The sequence below is a fragment of the Siniperca chuatsi genome, linkage group LG1 (assembly GCF_020085105.1).
Source record: "Siniperca chuatsi isolate FFG_IHB_CAS linkage group LG1, ASM2008510v1, whole genome shotgun sequence".
Classification (NCBI taxonomy): Eukaryota; Metazoa; Chordata; class Actinopteri; order Centrarchiformes; family Sinipercidae; genus Siniperca; species Siniperca chuatsi.
Genome location: NC_058042.1, coordinates 25220997 through 25241691, shown reverse-complemented (window position 1 = coordinate 25241691; position 20695 = coordinate 25220997). Strand labels below are relative to the sequence as shown.

At 41.9% G+C, this 20695-nt stretch overlaps 1 protein-coding gene across 3 annotated transcripts in view; it reads left to right on the top strand.

Moving 5' to 3' along the window:
* cd276 (CD276 molecule) overlaps positions 1-20695 on the top strand; it is a 67126-nt gene that overhangs the window by 7276 nt on the left and 39155 nt on the right. For all 3 annotated transcript variants that reach the window (XM_044207973.1, XM_044207889.1, XM_044207804.1), the window contains exons 3-4: positions 10219-10569; positions 12993-13289. In XM_044207973.1, the coding sequence (XP_044063908.1) occupies positions 10219-10569; positions 12993-13289 (648 nt within the window). The remainder of the gene's footprint in view (positions 1-10218; positions 10570-12992; positions 13290-20695) is intronic.

The window sequence follows — 20695 nt, the reverse complement described above, 5'->3', positions numbered from 1 at the left end:
CTGCTCTTTGGTTGAGCTGGCACAACCTCCTATCGGCCATCAGTGGCACATTTCAATCTTGACTCAGTGGACCTAAGTGTCTTCAGTGGTTCATTAGGGACCTATTCTCTCCCAGCACAAATGGGCCTGCGGCCTGCTCATTACTGGCTGTGTGGCATCCACTGCCTAACTCGCTCCTCTCACCGGGAGGGAAGAGGAGGAGGAGGTGTCGGGGACTGATGGAGCTCTTTAACTCACGGGTAATGGGCTATTGTAGCTCACACAGTGATTCACTTTCTCTCTGCTAACTGGAGCACTAAGTGAATTAGTTGGAGTCTAGTTTGATGCTATAGTCTGCACATGTGAGACTGTATGATGATTCAAAGACATTGCATGCCTTGTGGAGCTTATTTGATTTAGTGTAATATTAGTTAGTTTTATTATTATTAGTTAGTAACTTCAACTGTGTCACCAGCTTCAAAGAGAGTTTCAGGTCAGATCAACACAGGCAAATTCAGTCTTTTAATTCAGTGTTAATTAATGTATTGAGTGCAGTGACATTGTGTGCTGATAGATGAATGCACAGTCTTTCTATTTTTTACCAGTTTAGGACAACTGAGTTTGTACTAGTATTTGAGTAACTAATTAAAGGTCATTTTGGTTGCCATTTTGCTTCTTGGCCACACAAACCGAAACCCTACAGACTTGTGTACTTATATGAACCGCTGTGTATGTGTGTATTTGTGTGCATGTCTGTGTTGATATGATTCAGGGTCTCGTAGGTCTCCAGGTCCCTTGCTGGGATTACTGCCAATAATCTTTCTTGTATTCAGCCGTGTCACTGCTCGATAACTCCAGCAAATGCCCATATCAGTAGACACGATTACACTTTTTGTGGTCTCTGCCAACACGCTTCCTATCATGAGAACAGTATTTGTGGAAGAAAAACACAAGGACAGCACATGGCAACACTGTCATCCCAACGCAGTAACATTGTCTCTGTAGCTCCCAGCTGTACTGTATCCTGACTCAGTAGTCAGATGATGGATCATTCTCTGTGGAACCTCTCCCTGATGTTACTCATACAGCACTGCACAGCTGTTGTGTCACTGCAGCAGAAGAGGCTTGTCTGTAAGCGTTTGTTGTATTAAGGATGCAGAAATAAGGAACATTTTCAACACCAACACAGTCTGGCTTTGACCCTTGACCCTACTGGTTTATAATAGCTTAGGTTTATTTTTATTGCACTCATTATAACCCATAGTGGTTATAAATGTCAGCAAAATGCATGAACTGAATGAGTACAGTAACATCCTTGGCTCACTCCAGCACAGCACACAGCAGTGTCAGCCAGTGGCAGATCTAACAGGAGGCTGTCTAGCTAATTGCTTGTTGTTGTCATACGCTCTGTTCAGTTAGCACAGCCACTAGGCTGCCAGAGCTCGCCCTGTGCAACTCTCAGCACCCAAACAATGAAAGAGAATTGTATTCATGCAAATGCAGAAATGAAAAGCTGACCTGATTTCACTTTCAGTGATGGCAGCTGTAAGGTAATTCAAATTAATTAGCATAATTGGATAGATTGCATCTATCGTAGTAGTCGGAAGGCACACATTATGGCAGGGCTCCGGAGTGTGAAAATAGCCCGATCACGCCTGCATCTCTGGTGTACTTTTTAAAGGTCTGCTAACTGTGAATGCCCTCTTCCTGTCCTCCTTTTCTCTTCACAGCAATTGATTCTGCAGAGAGGGGACACTTTAGCCTGTGCAGAAATTCAATTTAGGGTTATTACCCCATATCAGTGATGTTCTTGCTAATTTGATTGCGTCCAGTGAAGTATCCTTTTAAAAACAATCGAGGACAGGCTCAACAAAGATTGGTTTCGCCGCAGTGCATACATAATGACCAGTCTCTGTTGGCTTGCCTCTGTCTCACCGTTTCCCAGCTCTTCTTTTCTCACAGTGCGCTCATTGAAACAGAGTGCATTACCCAACAAGCACCTCATGATTATTTCAACAAGTCATAAAAATGCTGCCTTGTGGGATCGTTAAAAAATTGATACGGTTAATATGCCGAGATTGCAATTCTGGAGGGGAAGAGGGGCCTGGAGCCATATGTTGGTTTGCTGTGTGCCTAGTGGGCTGTGATGAATGGGTTGAACGGATGCTGATCTGTGCTTGGAAAGCATCATGGCTACTGACGTGCTGAGGAGAAAACCCAGCAGCTGACAAAGGGAGACACCTACCTCCAGGGTGTTGCCTCTGTGACGTGGCGCTGGTGATGTCTGGCTCGGGGGGCTCTGTCATCGAGACAGCGCGCAGCAGGCGACAAGCTGACCTTTGTTTAACCTCGCATCACTCCTGGTGCATGAAACCATGAATCACCAAAGGATATGAACCTGTGTAAGAGCTAAAAATTTCATTTCACGAGAACACCTGCCTCATCAGAGGCATCAGAAACAAAACCCTCTTTGTCTTTCTCATCAACTCTTTCTGTTTCCTCTGTAATGATGGCCATAATGTATGCATACCTCATTGTAGCCTGCCATTATTAGAAATTAGCTGCACTCAAGTCAGATCTGACCCCATGACCCTCCTGCTACCTTGGGGTGCTTTCTTGTTCACCAACCCTGCTCCTCCCTTTTCCATCCCCAGCCTCCTGCTCATCAAACCCTCTCTGTCTTTCAGGCTCGTAAGCCAGAAGCTTGTCCTTATCTGCCCGCTGTTCTTCAGCCAGCGCTATTATCTGACTGCCGGAGCCCATTAACAGGTTATTGACGGGATATAAGATGGCATACATCTATGAAGGAAGCGAGACAGCGGGAGCTGAGATAGGGAGCGAGAAAGAGAGCAAAAAAAGAGAAATAGTAGCACAATAGTGAGTCCCATCTTGATTTATGACATTGCTGAAAATAAGCAAGTCAGAGTCCTTGTCTCCCCTATCTGCCATCACCTGTATCTCTCCCTTAGTGAGGGCACTCACACTTCACGATGAGTTCCTGAAGCAAAAAATGGGAAAGGAAGAGATTATGCTCAGAGCTTAATGTTGAAAGTGACCCCTTTACACCGCAGAAGGCTTTAAGTCTCCCTTAATCTCATCCATATTGTGCCTCTTTCTCTGAGGGGCCATTTGAAAGCCGCTGCTCAAGACACAGACTCTTTTTCAGATTGCTAATTTCGAACCAAATCATGCTTACTATGCACACACTCCCATCGTTCCCTTAATGTTTTCCAGATGCAATTTTATTTGAATGGGAGTATTATGGACAACTACATGTGCTCCTGACAGCATGAAATCAAAAGCTAGCTTTCCCCTCAGACTTTTACAGGGATTGGTTATATCATAAGAATAATCGCTATGAAAGGGCTCACAGATCCTTTGAGCAGAATCCTTTGATGTTCAGGTGGTGCAAAATGTCCAGAATGAAAACGCTGCAGTTACATTCATGAACAGAGGGGGGCAGTGTTGTAAAAGCATATTTCTCCTGTTTGTCTTCTTGCCCGACTAAACCCTGCTGCCATTGCAGTCTGTTAGTATTGCACCTGTTTACTTTGCTATGTCACTATTGCCCCCACCAGTGCTCGTGCTTGATTTTCCTTATTTATGAAATCATTATTAATTAGAATCATTATTTCCTCGAACAATGTCATGACATTCTGCAGGATTTTAGTCATACCCTTTAAACATGTGTGCTTGCTGTGTTTAACAAATGGCTCCACTGAATGTGTAAATAGCTCTGTTCGCTCTCTGTTATTGAACTGTCGCCATTGTTACCTTTATCAAGAGAGACTGTGAGGTGCTAATCTTTGTGTGGTTGTAGTTGGTACTGAACTGAGTCAAGTTGGAGTGAAGTTGTATTGCTTAATGAGCTGGAAGGCCCCAAATTGGTACTGAATTGCAGGTTAAAATATGTGTGTGCATGTGTGCTGGACATCAACAAATGAACTGCCATCTGAAGTCAGTGAATTATGAAAATAATTCTTGCAGATAGCTGTAGAAATGACTAATTTAAACAATGAAGTGTGCTTGCTTATTGTTTGTGTGTGTGTGTCATGTTCTTATATCCCGGTGGGGACTTTAACCTGAATGCACACTTACCAAAAGTTGAGGTCCCCATGGGTAGAGCTTTTTGAGAGTTAAGACTTGGTTTTAGGGTACACATTACAATTTGGTTAAGGGAAAGCATTATGTCAATGACTGTCCCCCACAGAGACAGTGAAACAAACGTGTGTGTGTGTATTTGTGTGTCAGGGACAGTACAAGGGCCCAGACACCTGTGTACTAGTGATGTGTACACGTGTGTGTTTGTGTATGTGAGTGTTGCTGGTCATGCTGATGGGAACCTCTCTGCTCCAGAGCAGCTTTGTTAACAGTGTCTCCATTGTAGTGTCTCGTGTCCAATTCCTCAGACAGTGTGTTGCTGTGGAGCTGTCAGGAATCATACAGGTGTGGAATATCAATGTGTTCTCTGGTGTTTGGGTTCTGTTTCTGCATGAAATTGTGTGTGGGAGGGTGTGTTTATGTTTGTGCTGCTGGATATTATTTGGATTTTATTGATACTAATACCACTGATACTGCTTATTAATACCAATGCTAGCTAATACTTACTTACCTGTTTCCTTTTTCAACAGCACAGTGGAAGACTAAGGTGATCCATTGAAATACATATATATGAATCCCTTGTTACAGCTTCTACACAATAGGTTTTGTGCAAAACCATTCCTCTCTAGTTGTTAAGTCAATAAACAACAGCAGAAATGAAATAACCATAATTTAAAACGAGGACTCACACTCATACAGAACTGATCATTTCTGGCATCAGCATGATTAGTTTTTTGAAATGTGGAGTATTTTGCCCCAGAAGGGATAAACTGATAGAATTCTGCAATCATCAACAGTTTGATACAACTCACTACCACTGGAGCATGCCATGGCGGTAGCTGGGCTCGTGTCTATGGATACATTTTAAGGATGATCAAAAGAATGATTTCAGCCTCTGTGAAAGACACAACTTTGCTATTTCACACTTTTTCTCAAGTTCTCACTATTAAATTGGTTTAATTTGAGTATCAAACCCGCACCAACTTGTAGGCTTGAAATGTGGTTGTAGAAAGTTTGATTTCATGTCAGTTAATGGATTCCAGTTGTGCCCAGTTTTCACTGTGGAAAAATGCAGCAAATGACCATAAAAACTCTTGCAGCATAATCCACTTCTCTGCTGTCCATCTGTGACATCTAAATGTGTTCCAAACAGTCACATTATTTGCCAAAACTCTGCTAAATTCACAATTTCCATCTCAGTCCTAACAAGATGTATTTCATGACAATAGTCAGATAAGCTCACCACATTTATTTTTTTCTACTTGAATTGTTGTCAATCTCCGTGTATGTTGGAATCGTTAGTGTGTTTATGCTACACTATAAGGAAAACTAGGAAAATATGTGATAGATATTTCACTTCTGACCTGTCAGCAACCTTATTTGGCACCGCTTCCCTAGCTCTGAGTACACGTGTGTGTGTTTGTCTGAAACAGTGTGTGCTTGCACATGCCTAGGTCAGCTATTTGTTGACTCACTTTTGGGGCTGCAGGATAAGAAGTTAAGAAAGTTAAAAAGCTTCAGTGTAAAATGAGTGAATTATAATGAAGCTTTTTGCACAGGCTGGTGTGTCACACCTTAGCCTGTATGCAGTGCACATTTGTGAGTGAGTGACAGGACGAAAGTGAGAGAAGGGTTCCACTTAACATTCCACACTTGGCATTTAGAAAAGTCTTATTTACAATATTGCACATTGTGGCTGCATCTGCAGTATTTTGGTTAGTTACTTTGTGGTCTGTAAATTCAGATTTTAGCTGGATGCTTGCTTCTGTATTGTATTTCATGGCAGATGTGAGTCTAGGTTCATTTTGGTTCATTTTTGCCAATTTTCTATGCATTAATTTTTGTCTCTGTTTAGGACCTTTTAAACTCCCCTTACCCTGCATTTTTTCTGCACAAACTAAACTATTAGTCTGACTTTAACAAAGTATAAAGCTGCCAGAAACCCAGAAGAAAAAATTACACAGGTGCCTAAAAAATGTATAAATCTTTTTAGTGATAATCACTCAAAATATTAGTTAAAGGTTGAAACGAAAGTCTATGTATGCCTGTCAATCACTGAAAATATTAATAATTCAAAGTTTTAAAACTTTCTAAAAAAACCCAGACATAAATGAGATGTGTGTGAAAGCCCCACATCAGCACTTTCAACTGGTTTTCTCAGCTTGTCTCTACATAATATATAAATAACGTTATGTTATTATAAATAAAACATGCTCTGTGTATTCACCGATGATTAGACAGACTCCAGAGGAATTTGATTGGTTTCATTAATGTCCCAGTGTCCCAGTAAGCCATGCCGCAATACCAGCCCTGGAACTAGCATATTTAAACGGAATGTAGCCAGTATTAATGTTATTATTACAGTTTTCTTGCTATGATATGTTAAAATGTCTGCCATGAAAAAGGCCTGTTATAGGTTGCTGAACGTGTGCCTGTTAGAGAGGTATTTTAACACTTCTAGTCTCTTTAAAATGTACCTTGCTTCATGTACTGACCATAGCTATTCAGTTTAAACTAACATTGTAATCCTGTACAGCGCATGTAATATACAGAAAAGCTGAAGTGCACCATAGCTTTTAATATCATCCGTTCAAAACAGATTCAAGTTTCTTTATGGTAAAACCAACACAGGTCAAAATCAGTCAAATGAATGTCTACATCTACATCTACATCTACATAACTAGACTGACTGGTGAAGGCTGATAATCCCAGTCCACTTATTTGATTTTGTGCACACACACTGTATTTAAGTGCATGTGGGTGCATGCATGTGCACTCACCTGTCTGTATCTGTCAGGATGATGTGAGATATCACTGGACTTTATTTACCAACACGTCACACTGCAAGCACCCTCCCTATAAAAGCTGTGATCCTCCTATTTGCTGTCTGCTTGCATCCCCACGCTGTCTCTGTCTCACACTCAGACTCCACCTCGTGTGCCTAGCTAGCATCAGTTCGCTATACAAATAACATGGTAGAAGCAAATCCAGCAGCACCCGTGCCTTTCACACCTGAGGAAAACATGATGGAAGGAGGTGTTGATAGTGTCGAGGTGGTGGGTAGTCTTTAAAGTAGAGTGGAGAGCAGTGTGAAGATCACTTGCAGCCTTTTCTAGCTATCCCTGTGCCTCGCTGCTAAGCAGGGCCCGTTGCCAGCGCTCACAAAGGCTGTAATGAGTTTATTTCATGTCGGCTGTGAAAGTGCCCGTCTCTGTCTCGCAGGCACTCAAACAGAGCTGAGGCCCATAAACACAAAGTGCAGTGTGTAAATCCCCACAGTCTGACGTCTCCCAGCCTGCCCTCTATGGCTTCTGAGCATCTCTTTATCGAAGGGGGAGAAGGGAGAGGCGAGATCCCCACTTACCCCCTGAAAAGACAGCACGGCCCTAGCTACAAGGTGCAGCCCGGCCCCCTCACCAAAGACCACTTGTGTTATAATCTTTAACCTCTACTACTTACGCTTGTCTCTTCAGAGACTGCATGTTTTTTTCATGTTGAGAGCAGACCTGAGGAGAGACGATCAAACAGACAGCCACTGTACAGAGCATGCTGTTTGTTGTAAACAGCAGCAGATCAAAAACAGCCAAGTGCTCAACGATTCACTTTGGCTCGTGGTATTTCACCTCGACGAATAGGACATCAGATGTGCGCTTTCCGTGACGTCAGCCAGCCTAGCTTGCCCTGTCCAGTCCCCTCCCCTCGATGCAATGCAAAATGGTCCCTCTGTATTCTCTTTCCAAGCGCAGGTCGGTGTCTCTACACAAAGTCCCTGTGTAGAGCTGCCTCCTCCCAGGGCCTTGGAGTGAGTGGTGGGTCACTGGTTTAAGAAGCAGTGAGTGAAAGAGGAGGAGCGAGGCAGAGATGTAGAATGAGAAAGGGGAGTTTCTATCTCTCTCCCCTCTCTGACATGGCTTTGGTCCGTGTTGAGGGATTAGTGTGTGAGGCTCCACCACAGCCTCTTCCTTGGCTTGTTTCCAGATATTATCTTTAAGTGTGAGCTGTTTCCCTTCCTCCTTCCTGTATGAACTCAGAAGTGTGAGTCATCTCAGGCTGCTGGAGTGATTTAATTGCTCTCTCTCCTCCTCCTTCAACATTCACGTCTCGGAGAGGGCTGTCAGTGTCCCTCCATTCCTACAAAAAAACACCAGCGACCTATTCATTACCGCAAAGGTTGAGCCACCTCCAAAGACAGCAAAAATACACACGCCAGACATTTTCTTGGTTATCCCTATTGATGGTGGTACAATACTGCCTGCTCCTGCCATGCTTTGCCCTGATAACTCTTCTGTATTGTTTGCCGTGCTGTAGCCCAGCTGAGTGTAGACACAATATGGGGCAATAGAAAACCCCCCACTGCATCAGAAGAGCGTTTGTAATCACAGTGAAGGAAAAAAAACCTCTGCCATTTTCACCACGGGCGTCAGAGAATTGTTCTGTGACTGGCACTTAGTTACTATAAAGGCTTAGATTTCCTCCAGGTCAAAATTGTGGAGCAACATTTTCATTCAAAATAAAGTAATGCCAACCCATGACACAGGTGGACTATGATAGCAAAACAGCCAGTTTTGTTTTCTCGGTTTCATAATGTTTCCTGTTTCTATTTGTATTTGATGCAATAGTGGAGGAGGAAGAGATTGTTTGTCATAAAAAATGTTTAATTATTTTTTTGTTTTTTTAAGACTTTTCATGAGCAATTTGGACCCGAACACCCAGTTTTAGATGGAGTATGGGGAATTTGGACAGCAATCTGCATTTTTTTTTTTGTCCCACTTCTCTGCACTTGTGAGGTTAGCCAGTAGGTGGCACTGTTCCTACAGATCAGCACGTTGTTGGGGGTGTGATGTGGGGAGGCCACCTTGCTGGGAATGGCTGAATGTGATTGAAAATAGGTCTGCCTTGACATAGCAATACCTATCCATATATGAACCCTCTCAGATGAAAGACTTGTTTGTTGTTAATGGGGGAAGCAATTATTGCATCTCTGCAGCAGTCAAATCTCCTTCATAGCAAAGTGATTCAACATTGTGGTTGGCTATGTGATAGACAGAGCTTAAAAAGGGGTGAGGAGGCTAAAATGCTACTGTGATTATAACAATTAGAGAGGCTGAGCATAAAGTAGAGAGTATTGCTAGAGGGGCCGACTGGCTTTTTTTCTCCCCTGTGATGCTGTCTCAGAGTTGTATAAGAGCAGACAGGGATCAATGGAGAATGCTGACTACTATGGATGTACTCTGGACTGCCTGAGATGGCTACTAATCCTGAATGATTATGCAGTGTACTCTTTGCTCTTGGCCTAGTCTAGACAAACAATACACACAGGCACACACACACATGCATGTGTGTGTGTGCCTGTGTGTAGATGCACAGAAAACATCAGCAGCCTGTGAGTAGAAGCGTTTGGTAAGAAGTGGAGTCACTTTTCATTCCCACAAAAGCACACACTCAAGAGTTTTGCTGCAGTTATACCCCCCCCAACAGATTATTTTTTTTAGACTAACTCACGATTTAACTAAAGCTATACAGATGTTGTTGCTTCCATCGTTGAGTTTCAGCACACTGAGCCATCGCCAGGAGGCAAAGCCTATAGGAACACAAACAAAGTCCTAATGCTTACCTCCAGATCCCTCCTCTTCTTCTCTCTTGCCTTCATCCAGTCTCACCCGCTCCGTGCTACCATGCTGCACAAACAAAGTGGATGTTTCTGAAGCAGTCACAGCATATATTTCAAAATGCTGCATTGATTTTTTTTTTCAAAGACATTCAAATTTGAATAGGTGTCAGTCTGATTTGAACACAGCACACTGAATTAATGCTGTGATTCAGTGAATACTGTATGTTTATGCTAGACCTGGGCCAAATAGTATTTACTAATACTGTTTATTGTCTATTTTAGACTACCTAGGTGACAAATGGCTGATGTTTGGCATATAAGATTGACACAGTGAAGGCCACAGAGTCAAGATGATTGCAAGGAAGATTTTGTGTATTTCATATAGTTTTCTGTGGTTGACAGCTTTCCTGACATTGGCTAACATACAGCAAAACAGACTCCTCTCTACGTAGGTAAAAACGCAATATTGTTTTTGTTATTTTCAATTCAGGGATTTTCACTCATATGTCCCACCCCTTCTCTTGTAGCTGTGATGGAAGTACTCGTTCCAGAGCAGCCAGTGGTGGCGCTGCACGGCAGAGATGCCACACTCAACTGCTCCTTCAGCCACGCCAGCCCCTTCAACCTGTCTGATCTGAGTGTCTTCTGGCAGCTGACAGACACCAAACGCATTGTGCACGGGTACTGGGCGGGACACGACCAGCTGACAGACCAGGCCGAGAGTTTCACCAATCGCACCAGCCTGTTCCCCGCCCAGCTGAGCCTGGGCAACGCATCGCTCCAGTTGAGCAGGGTGGTGGTGGCTGATGAAGGCAGCTATACCTGCTTCGTCAGGGTGCGGGACTACGGCAGTGCTGCTTTGCTGCTGCAGGTGGCTGGTGAGTCAAGCTGTGACGTCCATGACACGTGTAGAAACAAACAGATGAACATGCACATGGACACTTATGACCAGTGTCACTCAGAAAGTAGATACACACATACATAAAAAACACATTGCCCTAACCAGGGACGGGGCTGCAAATTAGCTTCAGCTAATTACATACCTATAATTACATAATTACATTACCCTATATACAGTACATTACATCTGTTGCATTGCTTTTCCCTATGTCACAATGTTTATTTGTATTGTTCCTGTTAAATAAACTAACACCAAGATTGACTTTAATTAACACTGATAATCAGTATTCACTTGAATTCTCTTTCATAATCGATTAGTCATTTTATCAAGCAACAATGTCACGAAAAACACAACCTTAAAGGAACAGTTCACACCCCAAAAAATATATATATATATATATATATATATATATATATATATATATATATATGTACATTTTCCTCTTACCTGTAGTTATCTATCTAGACTGTTGGCTCGGCTGTAGAGATGTCTGCATTTTTTTAATATAATGGAACTATATGGCACTCGGCTTGTGGTGCTCAAAGCACCAAAAAAATACATTTGAAAAACTCAACAGCAGTGTCTCTTTCCAGAAATCATGGCCTGGTTACTCAAGATAATCCACAGATTTGTTGTGAGCAGTTTCACGTAGGAACTATAGTTCAAGATTTCTTCCCATGATGCAACCTGATAGCTCCACTTCCCCAGTTTGTAATGCAGGCTTTCTATAATTTGTCTCCAAGATAGATAACTTAGATAACTCTGATGACATCATCTGGGTTAGTTTTCTCAGACTTGACAAAACTCCCCCAGAGCCACAGAAAACATTATACTGTAATTATATTATAATTGTTTCACACACACACACAAACACACACACACACACACACACACACACACACACACACACACACACAGGTTTATTGTGTTAGAGTGCAAGATAATTATAACGGTCCCAAGAACTAAACAAATGAAAAATGATTCTGTACAGTATGTTCAATTCATCGGCTAGATAATGAATAAATGCTGTTTAATAAGCTAATGTTTGCATCGTAGTTCCATTTTACATGTTTAATTGATTGTATTGAAAGTGATTTGACCTCAACACTTATACACACGTATACACTAATAGTATGCAATAAAATGTATTGTACAGTTATCTATGGAGAAGGTGAGTTATGATCATTTCCTCTAAACAGGTGATAAACAGTTTCCTCAGGGCTGCTGAGCAGCGTTTTTGGTCAATAAGCGCTGATTGTGGTCTCTGTCATGGTCAATATCTGCTGACTTTGATTATTAGCTGTTGTTACGGTCAATCAACCACCACCAACGTCTTCTCTACTGTGTGACTACATCGCCTACCTTCACAGCTGAGAGCCTTTTATTTATTTATAATGATACTGTGTGCCTTTCCTTCCCTCTCCCATTTCTATATCTGTTGTGAGATTGTTCCTGTATTCTCCAAGGATGGCTGTGCATTAGGCGGTGTTAATGAATAACATTTTTTTCCTCCTGGCTGGGGAGAGAGAAAACAGTGTCTCCAACAGTGACAAATTGGTTCCATTTTATGCATTAGATTTATAGATGTGATTTTTTTAGCTAGCATTTACAGTTAACATTGTAGACTTCCTTAATGCTGTGCTGGAAGAAAATGAAAGGAGCTCTCGATGGAAATCTGCCTGTCAGTCAAATGGACAGCTGGGAAAGTTAATGTGTACCACGCTAAATCTATCTTTGTGTTGAGAGTCCACTTTTCAAAAAGCAGCTCAGACAAACTTATTTCATCTTGCCCTCAGCTCCACCCCATTGTTTGCTGTGCAATGATTGGTTCTGGGAATACAGCTGCCTCTTTCTCCGCCACCTCTGTAAACTTGTGCTTTATCTCAAGAGATTGGAGAAGCGTGATTTCACCTGAGGCTGACAATTCACCCCTCACCTCCACCCCTCTACGCTCTTTTCCATGCCATAGGCTGAGTCGTCCTGAGCCTGCCAGTTTTCTCCCAGGCCTGCCGACGTCCGCTTCCCAGCTTGCACCGTATTTCCTTTCTGGGAGTGGCTTAGTGCTTTGGCACTCTAGAGAGAGCGGTGTTAAGAGTGTAGGGATGCAGCAGCATCAGGATGTGTCACAGATGCTGTCTGTGTCTGTAGGATCTTAAGCACTGTGTTATGCTAAGCTCCCTAAATATAATTAAGAATTTAATGGGAATCATGTCAAACAGTTCCCAGGGTGACTCTCACTGCAGAGAATCTTACTAAAGTCAGTATGTGTCTGCTGCTCCCTTATCCTCTCCCCATCCTCACCCAACATTACCCACCCCATACCTCTTTTTCTCCTCCCTCCAACCCTGAATCCTCATCCCTCCCCTCCTCCTCTTTCTGTGTACTCTTGCCTTATTTCAGCCACCTACTCCAAGCCTGTAGTGACTTTGGAGCCTGAATCCAATCTGCGGCCAGGTGATGAGGTGGCCCTGACTTGTGAGGCCTACGGTGGTTATCCTCAAGCTGGCGTGATATGGCAGGATGGGGGCGGGCGCAACCTGACGGACAATTTCACCACTTCAGTGGTAGCTAATGAGGAAGGGCTGTTCACTTTGACCAGCGTGCTGACAGTTGTGCTGGAGCCCAATAGCACCTACAGCTGCCGACTGATCAATCCACTACTGGGCGAGGAGGGCTACGCCTTTGTCACAATCACAGGTGGGTGTGGTTCTTCATCTCTCTGTCTCTATAAATAGCTTCTAGGTCTTTCAGTCAATGTTGTCACCTCCATTCTGGTACAAAGTAAACAATATTCGCTGGCTTCCTGCAGTGTTAGAATATTACCAGCTCAGACTAATCTTGTTTTCAGTCATGCATATGCAGAGTTTCTTATAAGTCTTGTATGCTTTCAATCCATCAATCAAATTTTATGTTGGGGATACTCAAATTTTTGCTTTGTCTTTCTAAGTCTCTCTGTTTCCTGGTAAAAGTAGCAGTCCATCTCTGGCGAAATTAATAAGAAATAATGAAATGTCCAATTATGGTTCAATAAGCATAACCCATCAAACTCATCAGTTCTTGTGCATCGTTAAATTAAATCAATGGGTGATTATTTCCCTGAGGATAGTCAAATAGCTATTCATCACATATTTGAAAAGGCAATACAGTAATAAAAGATTTTGCTAGATTGAGTGATTGGTCTCCTAGCAGCTGTCTGCAGGAAATGTTTGCTAACCAGGAAGTAGATTGATATGTTTGCCTTTCTCTGATTGTTTGATGTAATCTTGGGCAGGGTTTGTGACAGTACCTATGTGATAGGTCTAATGGTCTCCTCAACCCGCCCACCACCTCCACCCACTGCCCATGCCCTGCTTGTGTACTGTATGTGTTAAGTGCAAGGAGAGTGCCGTGTAAGGTGGGCCAAGGCTGGGTCTCTAATGGGAGCAGCACTGTGTGAAATGGCTCATAAATAAGTAGAGGTGGCCTGAGCCTGCTCTCTGGGCTGGAGCTGGTGCTGGAGCTCGGGCTGTTGAGGCGGAGGTCGAGACAGAGGTCAGAGAGTGCTGCTCCACTGGGCTGGGAAATGACTGTGCTGTCTGGAAACAGGATGGCCGATTGGCAGGCAGGCTTGCTGAACGACTGAGGGAGGGTGGCCTTTCTAACAGTTTGGTTGGCCTCTTTCAGAACAGCACAGATAATCAGTCAGAGGGACCATTGGGGGAGTGGAAATGTATTAAACACATGGTAAGAATGAAATACGATTGTAAGGTAGCAGTGTTAAAATAGTCTGTGGCTGCTATTACCCTTCGACCTTTGTTGGATTGATGTGCTATTTCAGGTTTGGTTGAAATAAATATGATCATTTTATTACCTTTGATGTCAGTTTTTTTGTCTCCTCCCCTCTACAAACAAGACTCTCATTTTGAAAAAATGTTGATTGAGTCATCTGGATTGGTAATTTACATTTGTCTGTTTTCAGGGGAGGCGAGTCAATGTGAAACAGTGACAATGACATTTCCAGTTTTTCCTTTTCTTCAGTCCCATAGAGTTTAAAACCATACATTTTAAGCCAAACCTTTTAACTCTACGGGTTGGTTCCCTGATGGTGGAACCTTTGACATTTCCTATCCAGAAATACTCAGTTATGTACCAAAGTTAAATCATCTTACTATTAATGACTTTACAGTGCAAGACAAGGAGGCCTGGTCTTCAGGGATGCAATAATCATAGTCATCATAGGCCAATGCTTCTGTCATCTCTCTTTGGAATAGAAAGTAGCGACAAACAGTTAAGGCTTCTTGTCAGCATGGATGCCGTGCTGTGTTGTGTGGAGAACAGGCGTTCTACTGTGCACCTTGTCATAGCCAGTGTGATAATTGCTCTTAGTAGCTGAATCACTCCAGGGAAAGGACAAGAGTCAAAAAGCACTGTGAGTGATGGATTGGCAGCATTGCCTTCCTTCCTTTTATGTGCTGCACAAAAACTGTCAGTTCAGGGTCTTCTATTCTAACCACATAATGTGTGCTAGGCTCCTCTAACATTACTGCATAGAGACTTTGCACAACTTAACTGTACTGTTTTATTTCAACGAGAAACATCTTGCATTGCCTTAACAGTCCCTGATTGTGTACAGAATGGTCCTTGCTTAGGGCTGACACCTTAATGTAATTTTCCACGGGAGTTTGCTTATAGGGCTATGACCTGGACTGGATCCTGCTTCAGATGCAATGGCATCAGGGACTTGGGGTAGCAGGCAAACCAGGCTAACTGGCTGACTGAGAATGCTACTAATTTTCTTTGTGGTGCGGTCTGTCAAAAACAATTATATTTAGTGCTCGATTTCGCCATCTGTACTAGGAGAGTTTGTGGTCTGGTTTGCATTTATACACGTTAGCTAGCTTCATCACCAACAATCTTCTTATCTGAGTTTGACTTGAGAGAGATTTTACTTCAGCAGCAGGAAAACTTCAAATGCTTTATGCTTCAAATGCTTTACTGATCATGGATGGAACTAACAAAAGACTGGATGGCATTATTAGAGATGCACAGGAGCTGAAGACCAGCTTGGAGTTCACCTAAGATAAGTTTGAAGAGATGGGAATGGGATACAAGGACATTGAAACAAAGATAAAGTAATTTGAAATCAACAGAATTAATTTAAAGCAGGAAATGAATGGAATGTTTACCAAGCAGGACTACATAGAAAATCAGCACAGGAGGACAAACATTTTAACTGATGGGATTGCAGACGAGAAAGGAGAGAACTGGAGTAAATTAGTGGAGAAGGAACTTGGAACTAGATGGCACAAATATGGATATTGAGCACGCCCAGAGAACTGGCCAGTACCAGGATGGGGAAAACCTAGGAAAATTGGTTTTTTTTTTACGCTTTTAAGATGGATAGAGTATCCCCTCCTCTGCCAAGAAATTAAAGTGCACAAACATCTATATAAGCTGTGCAGCTGAGCAGGAAAGAACTTTTGCACAGGTTGAAAGCTGTATGTGAAAGGGGTGATAAAGCCAGCCTGAAATATGATAAGCTGGTCATCATGCCCTGGTGTGGACAAACTCAATCATCAACTTAAAGTGCCTCATGGTTCAATATTTCTTTTATGAAAGGTTTGATTTTTGTCTTATTCTTAACTTTTGTCCAAATAACAAAACTACATCTTTGGTATCAAGTTTGCCAAGAAAGGTTTGGTATTAGCTCACTTAAATACAGTATATGCAGCCTCAGGAACAAAGTTCATGAGATTACCAGAATCTGTTCCTCAGACAATATAACGGTGGCCCTGAGTGTCAAAACACAATAGCACTTCACAAAACACAACGTTTCACAAAACACAACAACATTTAACAAAACACAATGACTTTTCACAAAACACTCGTTGTGTTTTGACCCTCAGGGCCACTGTACAATATTCATGTGTCAGAAACACACCATGGAAAATACTTTTGATTATTCTGAGCTGGCTGTCAAAGGATATAGGGACATATATTGTGGTGGAGTTGCATTTTATGATCAGGAATACATTTCAGTTGGCTACGGATGGCTACAGATTTACCTTCTATACTGTAAGACTTATCTAGTTGGTTGTTATTTTAAGCTGCCCAGTTCTAATGTATCTGACCTACATATTGACAGGTTTTCTAAAAATTGTCCATTATGTAAGAAGTTGATTTTTATGGCAGATGTTTGATCTTACCCAGGTTGGGACTCAAGACTTTCTACAACCATGGATGGTTTTAGTACTTCAACCTATACTGATCATATTTTCACTAGCATACATGAGCTGTGGGATGCAGTGACCATAATTTGATTGCTTTAGCAAGAAAGACTTGCTTGGTCAGTGGTCTGATGTATGTCAGGAAAATGGTAGTGATGATTTACCATAATGATGGTAAACATTTCTTTAAAAGATTTCATTGAAGTTAGTGGATGAGCATACTCCACTTAGAAAAAGGTCTGTACTGCACTCAGTTTGTCTATAGTCACTAAAATCAAATTACTCGATGTTAAGTTAGATATTTTATTATCCTAGTCTGATCAGATTGATTACATTGTTTCCATGATGGGAAAACGGCATTACAATTTCAAGGAAATGTTCTGCATATGTTCTATCTTCTGTTATGATTGAAGTTGTTAGGTCACTCGTTCTGTCACATCTGTAGTACTGCCCAGTCATTTGGTCAAAAAAGAAAATCTAAGAAAAACTTCAAATTGCACATAACAGAGCACTTAGATTAGTTCTTCATTGTTCTTTCCATGCTAATGTTTGTGAGCTGCATTAACTATTACCATGGCTAACTGTGGAGGCTAAATTAAAATCTTGTTATTCATGCAAAATGTAATTTGGAATAATAAACTACACTTCATTTGTGAAAAACTAGTATATACTGTTTTTTGTCATAGGTATAATACACGTCAAGTGAGCACTGGTCATCTGGTGGAGAGCTTCTGCATGGAATATGCTCCCCAACAAGATCAAAGATTTGACAGATCAAAATTTGATTTTCTTTTAAAAAGTCACTAAAACAAAACTTGTTGCTGTTTTGAACCTTTTTGATTGTTTTTCTTTTCTTTTTGTTGCTTTTTATTTTTTGACAATTTTGTTTTTGGTTTCATCGTAAGCATCTATTGTCTGTCTTTTCATATGTAGAATCATTTCACTTATTTTCTGATCTTTATATTTGGCTTGTTTTGTCTTTTCTTGTTTGATTTTAAATCACTGTTTGTTTTTTTTGTTTTTATGTGGACCCCAGGAACACTAGCATCCACTGTGTTGAAGTTAATGGGAATCCAAGCAAAGAATGAAGTGTGCTCTCTGTTGGTGCCATTTCATTGAAGACTTTATGTAATTCATAAGTTTCATTCATTCAGCCAATATTGAGATGGGGGCACTTGCACAAAATTGCAGCAGCTCAGGCCCACCCAAGCCAAGAGTTAAAGGAGATGGATACTGGATAGAGCTGCAATTATTTTTACTTGAATAATCAGTTAGTTGATTGACAGAAAATTTATCGGCAACAATGCCAAACATTTACTGTTTCCAGCTTCTTAAATGTGAGGATTTGGTGATTTCCTTTGTCATACATGACCATAAACTGAATATCTTGATATCTTGATTTTGAACAGTTGGACAGACAAAACAAGACATTTAGATAGGCAACAATTAATTAATTAGTTAGTTAGTTGCAGCCCTAATACTGGAAGGATCAAATTCAATCTTAGACCAGTTTTTAGAGGCTTTGGTTGTAATTTCCTTTAGTGTCATGGTCCTGCTGTTCCCCAAACTCAAAATATAAAGGAATCAGTCTGGACAGACCCAGTTAAAGAAAGTGGCCAAGAGCAAAACAGACTAGAAAAGAGAGATCCGGCCACAGAGCAATGGAGTTATTGAAGTGTGATGAAATAAAGATTGAAAGAGGGACAGCAAAAGGAGCAACTGTTGTCCACACATATATTGGGGAAAATCCTTAATTAAAATAGTGATGTTCATGATTTTTAGCAATTTGGGTGTACATGTATAAGAGTAATTTCTCTGTAGGATCGCCATCACAGCTTGATGATGGCTCAAGTTGTTAGTAAACACAGAGAAGATTTACAGTATTTTGTGTGCCGCAATACAAGGGGGCTTGTTTGAAATGAAAATGTATTTGTATTTGTTTACAACAGCTGGTGTGTGCTTAACAGCTTCTGTAATTAATTTTGACCCAGCAGAACTCTTCTGCCGGAGTGTGCCGAGCTTGAGTTGATATAGCGAAGACACTTTCTTGCTGTATACACATACAAACATTGCACACCGCAAACCACACTCAGGAAGTGGAGAATCCTATTATAAGAATGGGTGAAATCTGCTTAAAATTCTAAATGGACTATCAGAGTGAAAAAAACAGAGGAAGAAATGTAAGAATAAGAAAGAGAGAGAGGTGGGGGTGCGGGGTAGAGAGTGGACAAGCATGTTAAAATTTCACACTCTTCCCAATCTCTGATTGGAAAATTGCAATAGTAATACAAATCTCCCCCAGACAGAGCAGGAGTTTGACAAGGTTAATTTTGAGAAAATGAACCCTTGACCCACACTGAGCAGAGCACTATGTGGGCTGGTATGAGCTGCACTTTGAGAGTCTGTGTTGACTCATCCATGTTAATCTTAGGTCTTTTATAGTCACCACCGATTTAACTACCTCACCAAAAACATCCAGGCTGTCAATAACATATGCACACGGCACATGCACACTATTATCAGGCATCTCGGAGACGGTTTTCTTTGTAAACACGTCCTGTGGAGTTCTGGTCAGCTCTGGAATAAGCAGTGTTTTTGTGTTGCTGGGATATTGATAGATTTTGCAGACTGCAGCAAGGCTTAGTTGCGGGGAAACCCAATAGAACAGCTGGTATTAATGAACAGTCGAATGATGGAAAGGAGCAGCTTCAGTCCTCAAATGAACCGTGGCCTGTCTGCTTGCCTGGCCAGCATGCTTGTGTACCACCACCACCACCCCTCCCCCTCCTCCACCTGTCTTGATGGCTTGCACTGTCTCACACTCCCAGCCGAGCCTGACCACTTTGTTCTCCTCAAAAGAGAATAATGTTTTTGGAGTTTTGGGGGATCAAGACTCTATATCCTATCATCTTTTTGCTGATCCTTTTCTGAATGTGGAGCTTTAGCTATGTATCCCATCTACCGGAGCTGTGTGATTGCTGCAGTGTGTTGTCTGATGGCTGGGTTTCAGGGCCTGTCACTGAACACCCCCAGCACCACCCCCACTCCGTCTGCTTGCTCTCTCAATGAGGATGGTGCCATTTCCCCGGCATCACTCTGCTGGCACAGCATTTACAGCGAACAGTGTGCGGATGGAGATATATAGAGTGGGGAAAGGAAGGAGATAGAGAGATGAGGCAGGGAGATAGAGAGAGGGAGCGAGGGAGACAGGGTTAGGAGGGGTGAGAAGTGGATGACAGAAAGCAAGATGGAGACGAAAACGTTTGCTGAGCTCAGAGTTGTGGCACTATGGCCTGACAGGGAGGAGATGGACTCGCTGACGAGGAGGGAGCTCACCCCACGTGGTGCAGAAGACTTTTTGCTGAATTTTACTATCTAGCTGGCATTCTCTGGCTTTCACTTGGCAACACAGTGGCTCAGTGGTTAGCACTGTTGCTTCACAGAAGCACAGAGCATCCCAGAATTCCTTCCCAGTCTCAGTCCTGTCTGTGTGGCATTGGCTTGCTTTCCCCATGTTAGTATGGGGTTCCTTCCATCCCCCGGTTTCCTCAGACATTCCAAAGACATACAAGTGTATGGAAGTGTTAAAAATTTCAATTTTCAAGTTTTTTATATTTTGTAGCCCAGAAAACAAAATATATATATATATATATATATCCTTGTGTGGTGTTTGTTTTGACTTGTGTACTTATCTGATCAGAACTGTAATTACAATAAGAAAGCAATGTGGCCCTGTATTAGTGTTCTCCAGGGGGCCTGATTTTTTGTTACCGACTGACAGTGTTGGTACTGGATTGGTGCAATATCTGGGGGGCTGATGTTGTTAGCAGTTGCTTAACATTATAAATAAATGAAATAAAGACAGCTAAAGTTATCTAGGCTCTCTCCTTTCTATTG